Consider the following 13784-nt stretch of genomic DNA (forward strand, 5'->3'; position numbering starts at 1 on the left):
GTATATATTATCTTTTGATCACAATTGCGTGTAGATCTCTGCGGATGGCTGATTTGCCGAAATCGAGAATATGATGGGTTGTTGAGGAGCTACAGAGACTTGACTTAATTCTTAAAATAAATTATTGCTGAAGCTTCTCTAATGGATGATCTTTTTACTTGTTGACGTAGCTTCCTATCAAGACGATGGTGATTGATGGCAACTGTAGAGTTGAGGATCGAGGCTTGAAGACTCATCATGGTCACGTCAGTCTTCTTTTTTTTTTTTTTTTCTTTAAATCCTTTTTGTTATTACCATATCCATATGCCGACTAGTTTTAGTGCTTATGCGTCATTTACTGTAGAATGTGGTTTTGCTTAGTCAAATTTCTCTGCTTGATGTTTGTGGCAACCTTTTTTATTTAGGCTTTGGACTCTACTTGCTTTTCTGAACTTGTGAAGTTCACATCACCATACTGATGGTTTTTGATGGCTGAGTTCTAAATATTTCTGGACAAATGAACAGTGTATTTAATTGGGAAATGTACTAACTCTTGAGAATCAGTTGATATAGGTTCCCTCGTGCCAAGTTTATTTATCCCCTATCATATCCTTCACTGCAATTTCTTATCTTCTTCGACTCTGTTTTCGCAGATGGTTTACGTGTTGTCTGTTTATAACAAGAAAGAAAAAAGCCACAGAATCACGGTATCTTTTCTTTTCTTTCTGAGAATAGATCACATTAGTTTTATCTTGTTAGTATGCATTTTAATGCTTCTTGTTAGTTCATCGGGTGTATGTATCCTCTTGCTAGATGGCGGCGTTCAACATCCAGGAAGCTTTAATGTGGAAGGAAAAAATCGAGTATGTCATTGATCAGGTCTGTCATTTCTGTCTCGTGGAATCACAAACTTTTCTGCCATATCTTTAAGTTTCTGTCTTTGTACCATAGGGTAACTATTATCAGGCAAAAATGAGGACACCTCTGTATCTGCCTGTGTTGTTTATCCCAAATCTGTAGATTGGTGCTTATCTAACAATGCCTTTGTGTGTTTGTGATGTTGCAGCATCAAGACTCCCTAGTTCCTAGTGGTCAGCAATATGTTTCTTTTGAATATAAGCCTGGGATGGATGTTGAAAGGACTGCTTCATCGTCAGACCATGAAAGCCCGTGAGTGCTTAGTTGACATTATTTCTTTATTACTGCAAGCATGTTAAATTTTGTCTGTCAACAACTCATTTGCTTGGGTTGCTTGATCATATGTTTCTCTGCCTTAGTCATAAGTTATCGTCATGGAGTACAATTATCTCCTCTTCCTTCACAGAGAGTAAATCTGACATGTGTTGAGGATTGTGGTCTTTATTACGTAAAAGAAAGTTGTGGTTTGCCGATAATGATCATGAAATAAGCTTGAAAGATGGATCATGTTAAATACTAATAGTAAGCTAATCATCATTCTTAATATTAGATGCCTTTTCAATTCTGTTATGTTAGCTCCGAATCTTTCTAAGAATGTGACAAATGCCAGAAGATGCTAATCTAGTGCTGTATGTGGATAGTGATCAGAATCGTTTGATATATTATTTCTGTTGATGAATGGCACTGTATACTTATATTTATGTAGAAATATTATTTTCAATTTTCTTCAGGTTCAGTGCGCTGGAGGATGAAGATGACTCTCGACCTGATTTATTGAGGAGGACAACTATTGGAAATGGTTTTTCCTAATTCATTTCTACATGGACTAATCTGTTCAGCAGCGATCGTGAATGTAATCTAATTACCTCAAACAAACGTGCAGGCCCTCCAGAATCTATATTTGACTGGACTAAGGAGTTGGGTTCCGAGTTGTCTAACCATAATTCCAGCAACCAAGCATTTTCAAGAAAACACTGGCGTCTCCTTCAGTGCCAAAATGGTTAGTGGTTATGCATGGTTTCTGAAAGTATCATCATTTCTGCAAGGCATTAGAGTTGTGTTTTGGATCTATATCCCTCCTAAGATTTGTGCCTGTTATCTGCTTCAGAATAAATTTCCACTGCTATACAATCTGTATATCAATATCAGTGAATGATAAAGGTTGAAGTTGGGCCTAATCTTCCCTCTTATACATTTGGCAGGGCTTCGGATTTTTGAAGAGCTACTTGAAGTTGACTATCTTGTATGGAGCGCTTAATAGCTTTTTATACTTATGGCATTACTTCTATTGACTACATAGTCAGTTTATTTAGTCAAAAAAACATCATTTGCAATGCTAAACATGCAGCCAAGAAGCTGCAGCAGGGCAATGAAGGCTGTTGGTGTAGTGGAGGCCACATGTGAGGAAATATTTAAGCTTGTGATGAGCATGGATGGCACTCGATATGAGTAGGTCTTTCTCCATCTTCTTTATTCTCATTCATATTCAGGATAAAAGAGAGCATTTGTATTGTGTTCTTCTTTTTATCCAATTTCTTATAGTTAGAGGCTTCGTTGTCTGGAAAATTTTAATTAGATATTTTGTAGCAGTTAAACAGAGTCACTAACGTTGGGCTACGATAGTGTCTAAACCAAACTCTCTATCAATATTCAATACTATGTGAGCTAGAGTATCTTTCTTGTGTTCTCGTCTGTGATCTGAAGCTCTCAGTTTCCATCTTTTCTTATTGTCTGGCAGGTGGGACTGCAGTTTTCATAATGGGAGATTAGTAGAAGAGGTGGATGGTCACACAGCAATACTCTATCACAGACTTCTGCTCGACTGGTTTCCAATGTAATATTGAACTCGGAAAATAATCGTCCAATAATACTCGCACATCTCGGTCAATTGCTTACAAAACTAGAGATCTGATTCAAAATCAACCAAATCTTTCTGTCACACCCTCTACGAAATACACCAGTTATCTTGGGGCCTCTTGGTTTTCTGCAGATTTTCATTTATTTTGTTTACCACAGTCCATTCTTCTGAAGAAAACAGTGGGAAGGATTTACAGGACCGTTATAATGCTTACTATTTGCAATCCTCTTGTTCAGTCAGAATATTACCAACTTCTCTCCAGGAGCTCTGTTTTATTTAACTCATACTATCAAAAATGGCTGCAGGGTTGTGTGGCCTCGTGACCTCTGCTATGTTCGTTATTGGCGTCGTAATGACGATGGAAGCTATGGTATCTCCCCTTCCCCTTTTACTTATGCTAGAAACTGGACAGCCTCTTTTATATATCTAGTTTACTTATTTATCTTGCTCTTTCTGTGAAGTGGTATTGTTTCGTTCTAGGGAGCACGCTAATTGTGGTCCGCAACCTGGGTTTGTTCGAGCTCATCTTGAGAGTAAGTGTAGTAGCATGCAAATTATAATCCACAATCAAATCTTCTGATGTATTACGTATTACAATCTTAACTTAGATTACCTTCTCTTGTTTAGGTGGAGGATTTAACATCGCCCCACTAAAGCCCCGAAATGGAAGGCCCCGAACGCAAGTGCAACATCTAATACAAATTGATCTTAAAGGTTGGGGTGCAGGTTATCTTCCAGCATTTCAACAACATTGTCTTCTTCAAATGCTCAACAGTGTCTCTGGTATGTTCCTTTGTGCTCTCATTTTCACGGAGATCCATGTTGAGAATGACTTCTGCTCTTCTTTAAACCGCACTTGCATCTGCCATTCTTAAGTCATGGGCTCATGTTCATCACAGGTTTGCGCGAGTGGTTCTTGCAGACGGATGAAAGAAGTCATCCGATCAGGATACCTGTTATGGTTAACATGGCACCTTCTTCCTTAGCCTTGGGCAAAGGTGGAAAGCCTCAGCATAAGTCTTCGCATTCTATTGATCAGACAAATGGGGCCGGGAGAAACTCTGTGCTAATGGATGAAGACTCGGATGACGATGACGAGTTTCAGATAGCTGAATCAGAACAAGAGGTTGGCCTATCAAGCATTCTCTTTTGAACCATATATTCTATCGAGTTAAGACTACCTTAACATTTTTAATATTTCAGCCTGATACGAGTAAGCCAGAGACTGTCGCCAAGAAAACAGGTGAAACTGATAGATGCATCCTATCATTAATTGATATGTTCTACCAGTGAAAATGTATCTAATTGCTATGAATTTGGTCGTGTCATTTGAAACCTCAGAAGAGGAACCTGCTCTCGACATTGATCTGTCTTGCTTCTCGGGTAATCTACGACACGATGATAATGAAAATGGGCGTAACTGCTGGAGGATTTCGGATGGAAACAACTTCAAAATCCGTGGCCAGAGTTTCTGTGAAGACAAAAGAAAGGTTAGTAAATTTTTCACCTAATGGACATTGCACCTATTCAATTTCTGATCACTCTTAAACATTTCACTGAAGACTCCTGCTGGGAAGCATCTAATGGATCTTGTAGCCGTCGATTGGTTTAAAGACACTACAAGAATTGATCATGTGGCTAGACGCAAGGGCTGTGCAGCACAAGTAAGAGATACAATCTTGCTTAAGTTCCTACTTAAGGGAGATATTAATATCCCTTTTCCTGTGCTATTATTGATCGCTTGATAAATTTATTCAGGTTGCTGCAGAGAAGGGTCTTTTCTCATTGGTAGTAAATGTTCAAGTAAGTTTTTCCCGTGAACTACAACGTAATGTACAAACTACAAAACTTAAGGTTCTTTCTTAATAGATGTGTAAACTGGTATTTTTATAGGTTCCTGGATCAACACACTACAGTATGATATTTTATTTCGTGACAAGAGAACTCGTACCTGGGTCCCTCTTCCAACGGTTTGTTGATGGTGATGACGAGTTTCGCAATAGTAGGCTCAAGCTTATACCTTTAGTCCCCAAGGTATCTCTCTCTCTAGTCCTAAGACAAATTGATTCACATAATAACCCCTCAATGATGCAGGGTTCATGGATAGTAAGGCAAAGCGTAGGAAGCACCCCATGTCTTCTCGGGAAAGCAGTTGATTGCAACTACATCCGCGGTCCGACATACTTGGAAGTGAGTCCACATTTTGTTAGCTTTTAAAAAGAATCAGAAAGTTACTCAAAAGAAACGTTTTCATTCTCATGCAGATAGATGTAGATATCGGCTCATCCACCGTCGCAAACGGTGTTCTCGGTCTTGTCATCGGTGTTATCACATCTTTGGTTGTCGAGATGGCTTTCCTTGTACAGGTAACTCAATCTAACAAAACTCCATCCTTAGGGTTGCTTCTTCTTCTCTTGAGATCTTACGAATGATACTGAGATTGCGTTTCGTAGGCGAATACACCAGAAGAATTGCCGGAGAGACTTATCGGGGCAGTGAGGGTTTCCCATATAGAGCTATCGTCTGCTACAGTTCCCAAGTTGGATTCAGATTAGTCTTTAAGGTCTCTCTCACTATGTCCTAAACCTTTATATCAACCTCATGTTTGGTCTTGTCTCTTCTTATATACACACTACACTGCCGTCTATTCTTTTCTTTCCTGTTTCTCTCTTATCCTTTGATGTTACACTATAGTGAGAGAGAACAGGAAAGTAAAAGCGATTAATTAATTTACTTTATATAAAATAGGCGACATTCAAAAGATATCACTTCAAAGTTCAAACCTCATTCTTCAAGCAAGTTCCACTGCAGCGACGAGGAACAACTAGTTAATGCTGTTTTATCTTCCGTCTAGGTAGCTTATTTGTATAAGTTTTCTTTCTTCGTAGCATAAGTAATAGTAGTTATCATCCTCTCTTCTTTTGTCGAATACATATATGATGAGCCCAACTTTTCAATATCAAAGAGTAGAATTGTTAAGACATGGAGGCTTCCTCGTCTCAAACGTTTCCCTCAAAACTTTATATAAAAAGAAGTGTCATTAGTAGTATATATGATTATTTATGATGACCTTGATGATTTTGTATGTGATTAATTTGTCTGTTTGTTTTAGTCATACAAAACTTTTATAGAATAGTTTGTAATAGAAACTATAGTGAGAAATTGTTTAAACTACCATATTCTTAAATTGTCGTTTGTTTTAGTCAAGATGCATCCCCTGTACGATTGTGTGTTTTAACTTTTAATATAATCACAACACCTTTTTAACATAGATTGGCCTGAAATGGTTTAACCAGCAAAACGATCGAGTTAGCATCTCAAAAAAAACATTTTATAACTTCAAACATGATTTTTTTTTACTCTCCAAAAGAAACCGAGGAGTGGAACTCTATATTTGAAGTTTCACTACGCAAAATTTCAAATTGAAGTTTCATATTTTTGTTTGCATTTTATTCCCTACAATTACATATCACATTTATAATTCTTATATATATTTTTCCGTTTATCGTATTAATCCTAAAAAAAAATATCTCACAAAAATTTTAATTTACACTTTAAAATAAGATTTTAAATATTTTAAAACAAGATTTAGACGACAACAATACAAAAACATTAACAACAAACAAGCTTTTAAAAAAAATACATGAAGACATAACTATTACACAAATTTAAACATTACAACAACACTAATAGTCAGGTAAATTTGATCCGGAAACTCCAAAATCTCCAAATATTGTCCAAACAAATTTTGTGTACCGAATATGGTTGTTGTTGTTGTTGTTTTGATGTCTTTTTGGTACGATTCTTTCTTATTCAGATCGAATGTAGTCACTGAATATTAATACCATCGATAGAGTTAGCAATTTTTATTTTCCTCTTTTACTTATTTGTTCAGATCTAATATATTTGAAAGTTTAAGATCATCGATTTCAACAATTTTTAGTTTGTAATCTACAAATTAAAAATCAAAGAGAGTCATTTCTTACTTCGGAATACACTAGTTGATCATATATACATTACGGAAATAATTTTATGGAATATTGTGCTTGAAGTTTAATATTAATTATGTTATTTCTATTTAAAATTTAAATTTTAATATAATAATTTATTAATTACTTTTTTAATATTTTTATGTTTGTGCTTAGTTATTTACATTTTTTTATGAATTCAAATTAATTATGAAAAACATAAATACCATAATATAAAATAATTTTGAAGTTAAGTTTGAAGTTTTGATTTTCGAGAAGAGCACATTTAAACTTCAAATATAGAGTTTTGGAAACTTCATAATAGAGTGTCTTTTCGGAGATGCTCTTAGGTGCATCATGACTTCATCAGTTGAACCCACGTCTATCTATCTATCTATAATCTAAACTATTAAAGCAGAAGTACAAATAGTAATTACTCCTTATAGTTGCACAAAAAATTACATCCCTATGCCACTACCATTAAACTCTGTAGTTTGACTTTTTTTTTTAATTCCTGAAACATTTTTGCCTTTTCGTATTTCTTACCCACCCATGATATTCTCGGTTTTAAAACAAGAAAATCAAATCTTCCATGCGTATATGAATAATAATTTTTAACTTCTTAAAGTGAAGATAACAACTAACTGAAAAGGATATTCTACTGCATGATACCCAATCTTTTTTTCCAAGCCAAAAAGCGTGTTACGAAAGCTACACCAACTAAACAGATATTCACATATGTTGTTAAAGGAAAATTCTAATTTATAGCGCCTATAATCTCGCCTAAATCTACATAATTAATTAAGATATTAATGTAATCCCTATTTAATATCGGCCGCTACTAGCATATATAATTATCTTTCAAACAACTTGCCAACCAATTAGTGCATATCTCTAAATATCTAATATTCTCTTTTCCCTATTACATAAAAAATAATGAATGTACATTAAATAATTTTGCAAAGATTTTGCTATTGATTATGTGTTTAAATTATAACTACCAAAATTTACCATATAATTATTACGAATTAACCTAACGGGATCCCATTTGCTATCACAACTATATATATCTCATCATCTATTCTCCAAATCATATATAAAAAAAAAATACAAAACCGCAAATGTCTAAAATGACGACATTTGTTCCTCTCACAAAACTCAGGCCATTCAAAGACAACTGGAGAATTCAAGTGAAATGTTTACATTCATGGAAGCAAAACACACCTTTTGCAGGTGATACTTTCGAGATGGTCTTAGCAGATCAATGGGTAAGTTTTGTAATACACATTTCTTTCTTTCATTGTATTACTAATGTCAGAAATCTATCTAATATGACTGTGTTTTTCTTAGGGTAACAAGATCCATGCTACTAGCAAACGATCTCTCATGCAACGGATTCAACGTGTCTTTCCTATAGATTCATGGGGAGTTATTGAACATGTTACCGTCACTCCAGCTGGTGGTCAATATCGAACTACCAACTACAAATACAAGATGGTTATAGCAGAAGACGCTGTGCTATCAAGATCAGATTTAGCTGATGATAGAATTTTCCTATCTCTTGCTAATTATGAAGAAATTGAAAATGGGACCAAAAGGCCAGCTTTCCGTTATATTCATATTGTTTTAAATCATTTCATTTCTGTTTTGATATAAGTCGTTACCTATGTTTCTCTTTTTTATCTCACAGATGTTATAGGAAGAATTCATGAACTTGGTGATGTACAGACTGTTCAAGTTTCTGGCGAAGACAGAAAGAGGGTTCAGTTTCGTTTAGTTGACGCAGAGTTTGTTTTCACAACACTTTGTTTTCGTTAGCTTATACACTTTATTTTTCGTTTACTAAATAACATGTTTTGATTTCGTCAGAGGAAACAATCTAGCATGCTGTCTCTGGGGAACATATGCAGAGCAACTTGAACCGTTTACTGGCAAAGATCAAACAATTATTTGTTTGATCAGGTTTGCAAAAATCAAAGAATTTAGAGGTATTTGTTTTGACTCTTATAACAGTACTTGATTAATTGGTTTTTTGTTCGAATTCAAACACTATGTTTAATGCTTAATAGGAGAGCTGCAAATCACTAATGCTTTTGATGCTTCACGTCTGTTCCTGAATGCAATGATCCCTGAAGTTACCCATTTAACTGAAAAGTTTTTCTTTTGTTATGCTTTATATATTATTACATGCGTATCTTTCATATCTAATTTTTAAAAATGTCGAAATTTTACTGATCTTAATGCATTTAAGGCTGTCAAATGATGATCTCTCTGTTGGTCTGGTCCAAAAACCTTCTTTATATAACCGGAATGATGCTGAGATCAAAACAATTTCAGAAGCCGCTGAGGCCACTCAGGTACATTATACATTTTTTCAGAATTTAATTGTTTTGCCTTATGGTTATGAGCATTGTAAAACAAATCGATTTTATAAAATATTTAGGTGGAGATTTGCAAAATCATATGTACTATTGAAGCAATAGATACAGATTGGTCTTGGTTCTACATTGGTTGTAACCGGCACCAAAAACGTGTCAATAAGATTCCTAATGTTGATTATGGAAGGATGACAAAGAAAGATAAGCCTTTGTTTCGTTGTGAACATTGTCGTTCTAATATCAATACGGTTGGATCCAAGTAAGTGGTGATATTTACTTAAACTAATTATTGACAGTTCACATATTTTATTTGATCCAATTATTCTTACTATATCCTGAGTTTTTGTTTTTTTTGTTGTATAGATTCAAGCTACATTTGGTTGTCAAAGATGACTCTGCAACATGTAATTTGATGTTGCTAGGCTCTGTTGGTAAGTCCATCGTTGCAGTGGATGCTGAAGAATTATGGGATGGCTCTTATGAGGAGGTATATTTTGATATGAATTTGTGCTTTGCAGATACTATTTCCCACGATAATAGTTTAGATTTAACCCCCTTATATTTCTACTTTATATCAGATTGAAGATCCAGAGATACTACCAGAACCTATTCTTAGTTTGGTGGGAAAGTCTTTCTGTTTTGGTATTTCCATAATGTTAGACAATGTCACAAATGGTTCAGACACTTTTGTTGTTTTAGAGGTTTGTTCTGGAGATAAAGTTCTTACTATCGAGACTGGCTCTCAATCTAATTCTGATATGGTCACTACTTCTTCTACCATGTCATCTAGATCAGTAAGTATATTTTTTATTTATTAAGTGTTTGCCTTACATGTTATTACTGTGTGCGTAATCATAGTTTCTAACAAAGCGTAAAATTTTAAATGGATTTAGGCCATGATGTTGGATCAAATTTCCTCTGATGAGTGTCCAACTCCTATAACAAAGCGCAAGGAAGATGATTATGACCTACAGGACCTAACATCTTCTTCCAAGAAACAATGCATCAAGATCATCAAACAAGAGAAGACCAAGAATGATTAGGCTGAAGATCAAGTTTCTTTCCGATATCGAACTCCTTTCCCTATTTTTCAAGTTGTTGTTATGCATTGATTTATTCCGTACTTTCGATTTGAGGCTTTGTGCTTTTTTTTTGGTTTTTTGTGTTATTTGAATTTCCTATATTAAATAATAAGCTGGGTTTTTATGTGGATTGCATTAAAACGATGAGATATATTAGATGCATCTTATATTTTTAGTCATTCTTTCAAAATTTAATTTAAACTAATATAATGTAATTACTAATTACTAATCAAAACAATGTTATTCAGTTCACACAACAGCCTAACTAACCAATCAACTCATATAGTTCTAAAGTAAAACTATACTAACTTGCGTAATCTAAAGGTCTCAAACTGACAAAAGAGTAAGATTGTTTAGAAGAGTGTACCTGTCTTAAAGAGTATGAATGTTCGAATCTGCTCCATCTTTGTTTCTCATGCATCGGTAGTTTTACTAACAAAGGCAATATCAATTTACATGCAGTAAGAGTAGGAATCTATATAAATGTCATACAAACCCCCGTTAATGTTACAGATGTTTAAAAACAATAATTACTAATTAAACTTCATAATTATAACTATTATCCTAACTTTAAGGTAAGTATATATTGTCAATCTAAAATTACACCCTGTAAAATAGTAGATTACCTCAATATATGCAAATCTAATCTTAAGCTCTCCCATTCTTCCCACAATTTCTTCTTCTTTGTGGTCGTACAAGGAACATTCCTAGATCCAAACACTCAAGTGATGAATCGCAAGAGATGAAACGTCCAAATAGGATTTGACACTGCCGAAAAAAACAAAACCGCATCATGCAGTGATATGCCTAACCTTGAAGAGATTCAGAGGTTTTCTAATCCCATCTCAAACCAGCCGATTCCATTAAGTTCTATTTACTTTACTCTTCAAAACTATTGAGAATCAACATGTTCCAAACTACACTATTCCTACATATCAACAAATACGCAAGCTTTCACCGCAAACACTTTTAAATAAAAGAAGATGTATCCTTGGTAAGTGATTCATCTAAAATGACCTATTAACTATCATCATGTACAATCATCAAGTTCTATAAAATGTATTTCATTTTCTAATGTTTCTAAGGTCTCGAAAAGATAAAAGACCAAGTGAATGACATCCCAGTGTTAAGCAGTTGCTTGACCTCATTATCAAGTAAGTGTTTGATTGGGTTATTACTGTATATATATGCTCTAACCTGTTCATTTTTCATACTCATTTCAACTTTCTTTAATATTATAACAGAGGATCTACAAAAGAGGAGTTTCAAATCTATGAAAACTAAGGGATTCCATCAAACCAGAAGTTCAAGTAATGTATTGAAAGACATTACTAATATAGAACATCTAAGGAAAAAAAATGCAATTCATCATCATCTACATTCGATGCGTCAGCTCAGTCCATACAAGAAGAAGATCGATTAGTCGGAACTGATTTGTTTGGAGGTAGCCAATCTTTTATCAAGTGTATGATTTTTTATGCTCTTTGGTACTTAAATATAATTGAAGTTTTTGTTTAACAGGGTTCATTGATACAGATAGCCAGCAAGTCTTTGAATGTTCTTCTCTAGAGAATACTGATACAGAAAATGAGGACTCTGATTTAGATGATACTATGGATTTTGAGCCTGAGGTTGATCCAAACGATAGAGAGAGAGTGGCACCTAATTCAGAACACACTGTTGATGTTATAAAGGCGCCAAAACCACCTAACCAAAAGTGTTTTAGTGAAAACGGTATTGATTCTGTGTGTTTTCTTGATTCATTAACACGTTTTATGTTCATCTTTGTCTTATTTAAGCATGTTTCTATTTTGATGTGAAATTTGTAGAGTACTTAGATGAAGGTGATCCGGACTACAACTGTTCTCATTGTGGTGCTATCATGTGGTATGGAGAACGGCTAAACAAGCGAAGAAACGCAAAGAATCCGACATTTTCATTATGTTGTATGCAAAGACAAGTGAAATTGCCGTTGTTGAAGGAACCACCAAGAGTTTTAAAAAATCTCTTGCAAGGAGATGATCCAAGAAGCTGACATTTTCAAAAACATATAAGGCCCTACAATATGGTTTTTTCCTTCACTTCTCTTGGTGGAAGAGTAGAGAGGTCTCTGAAAAAAGGTAGAGGCCCTGATATGTTTCAGCTTCAAGGAGAAAATTATCATTTATTGGGTGCGGGTATCACACCACCTGAGGGGAGTGAACCAAAGTTTGGACAGCTATATATAGTTGATACGGAGAATGAAGTTGAAAACAGAGCAAAATGTTTAAGGTATAAAGTTTATTTTTTAATGAAAAACTGTGCTTTTAATAGTTTAGATTTTTTAAAGAAAAACCGTGCTTTTAATAGTTTAGATTACTAACATTTTTTTTTTTTTTATAGCTTGGATAAACAGAAAATCCAGGTCAAGAAAAAGGATCATCTCAGAAAAGATATTATAGAGACTTTAATGAAGATGTTGAATGAAGTCAATCCATATGTTAAAAAGTTTAGATCAGCAAGGGACCGCTTCAACACAGATCCTGAAAATTCTTTTCATATGAGGATTGTTAGTGAGAGGTTAAATTTTGGAAGAACGTATAACACACCCACAGCTTCAGAGGTTGCTGCGCTGATTCCTGGAGATTTTAGTCTTGATATGGACAGGAGGGATATTGTTCTACAACAAAATTCAGGAAAACTACTGAGAATAAACGAGATTCATGCCTCATATCTTGCACTTCAGTATCCTCTTTTGTTTACATATGGTGAAGATGGGTCCAGACTTGGTATTAAGAAAGGAGCAACAGAAAAGACGAAAAACCAGAAGAAGCCTAATATCAGTATGAGGCAATGGTTTGCTTTTCGCCTGCATGAGCGTAAGAACGAATCGCATTCTCTCCTACATTCTAGAAGGCTATTTCAGCAGTTTGTAGTGGATGCCTTCACAACGATTGAGTCTAATTGTTTGCGATATTTGAAGTTAAACTAGCCTTCTTTGCGATCAGATAGCTATGACTCTATTAAAGAGTCTGAGAACGCAGGAAAAGTGGATATGAATGAGCAAGGAACTGAGTTTACATTACAAGCTTCATTCGTAGGGAGTCCTAGATATATGAAGAATTGTTACTTAGATGCTATGGCAATATGTAAGCATTTTGGATTCCCTGATTTTTTCATCACTTTCACATGTAATCCCAAATGGCCAGAGATCACAAGATATGTTAAGGCGAGGAAGCTAAAGGCTGAAGACAGGTCAGACATTATATGTAGGATTTTCAAGATCAAACTTGATTCATTGATGGATACTCTAACCAAAAAAAATATTTTGGGAGAGACAATCATGTAAGTTATACATGTATGATCTGTATATTTAAATTGTATTCCTTACGTTTGCGTTTATTCATATTTTGACTAAAATGTTTTTTTTAAACAGCTATGTACACAATTGAGTGCCAGAAACGGAGTTTACCACATGCTCACATTCTCTTATTCATGAAGAAGTTAAAGAAGCCTACAACAGACGATATTGACAACATCATTTTTGCTGAGATTCCTAACAAGAAGGAAGAACTAGAACTGTATGAGGTCATTAAAGATATGATGATTCATGGTCCATGTG

General features: G+C 34.7%; 1 protein-coding gene and 1 long non-coding RNA gene across 3 annotated transcripts in view; one reads left to right on the forward strand and one right to left on the reverse strand.

Annotated features, from left to right (window-relative positions):
- LOC106312829 (protein ENHANCED DISEASE RESISTANCE 2-like) overlaps positions 1-5518 on the forward strand; it is a 5734-nt gene extending 216 nt beyond the window's left edge. Inside the window, exons 2-22 of one of the 2 annotated variants that reach the window (XM_013750495.1) lie at positions 171-245; positions 633-686; positions 793-858; positions 1046-1149; positions 1629-1696; positions 1781-1897; positions 2100-2140; positions 2246-2346; positions 2636-2731; positions 3061-3125; positions 3217-3288; positions 3383-3538; positions 3655-3881; positions 3959-3998; positions 4097-4245; positions 4318-4419; positions 4514-4558; positions 4649-4789; positions 4850-4945; positions 5020-5121; positions 5209-5518. In XM_013750495.1, coding sequence (XP_013605949.1) covers positions 171-245; positions 633-686; positions 793-858; positions 1046-1149; positions 1629-1696; positions 1781-1897; positions 2100-2140; positions 2246-2346; positions 2636-2731; positions 3061-3125; positions 3217-3288; positions 3383-3538; positions 3655-3881; positions 3959-3998; positions 4097-4245; positions 4318-4419; positions 4514-4558; positions 4649-4789; positions 4850-4945; positions 5020-5121; positions 5209-5310 — 2019 coding nt within the window. In that variant the 3' untranslated portion in view covers positions 5311-5518. Of the gene's footprint in view, positions 1-170; positions 246-632; positions 687-792; positions 859-1045; positions 1150-1628; positions 1697-1780; positions 1898-2099; positions 2141-2245; positions 2347-2635; positions 2732-3060; positions 3126-3216; positions 3289-3382; positions 3539-3654; positions 3882-3958; positions 3999-4096; positions 4246-4317; positions 4420-4513; positions 4559-4648; positions 4790-4849; positions 4946-5019; positions 5122-5208 lie in introns of those variants that run through there. The other variant, XM_013750496.1, reaches the window with a different exon arrangement.
- Positions 5519-7715: 2197 nt separating this feature from the next.
- LOC106316189 lies at positions 7716-10946 on the reverse strand. Its single transcript, XR_001264762.1, has 3 exons — positions 10810-10946; positions 10551-10615; positions 7716-8204 (listed from the first exon to the last, which is right to left on the reverse strand). It is a non-coding gene; the product is annotated as an uncharacterized LOC106316189 (long non-coding RNA).
- Between the last annotated feature and the right edge of the window lie 2838 nt (positions 10947-13784).

The sequence above is a fragment of the Brassica oleracea genome, chromosome C9 (assembly GCF_000695525.1).
Source record: "Brassica oleracea var. oleracea cultivar TO1000 chromosome C9, BOL, whole genome shotgun sequence".
NCBI lineage: Eukaryota > Viridiplantae > Streptophyta > Magnoliopsida > Brassicales > Brassicaceae > Brassica > Brassica oleracea.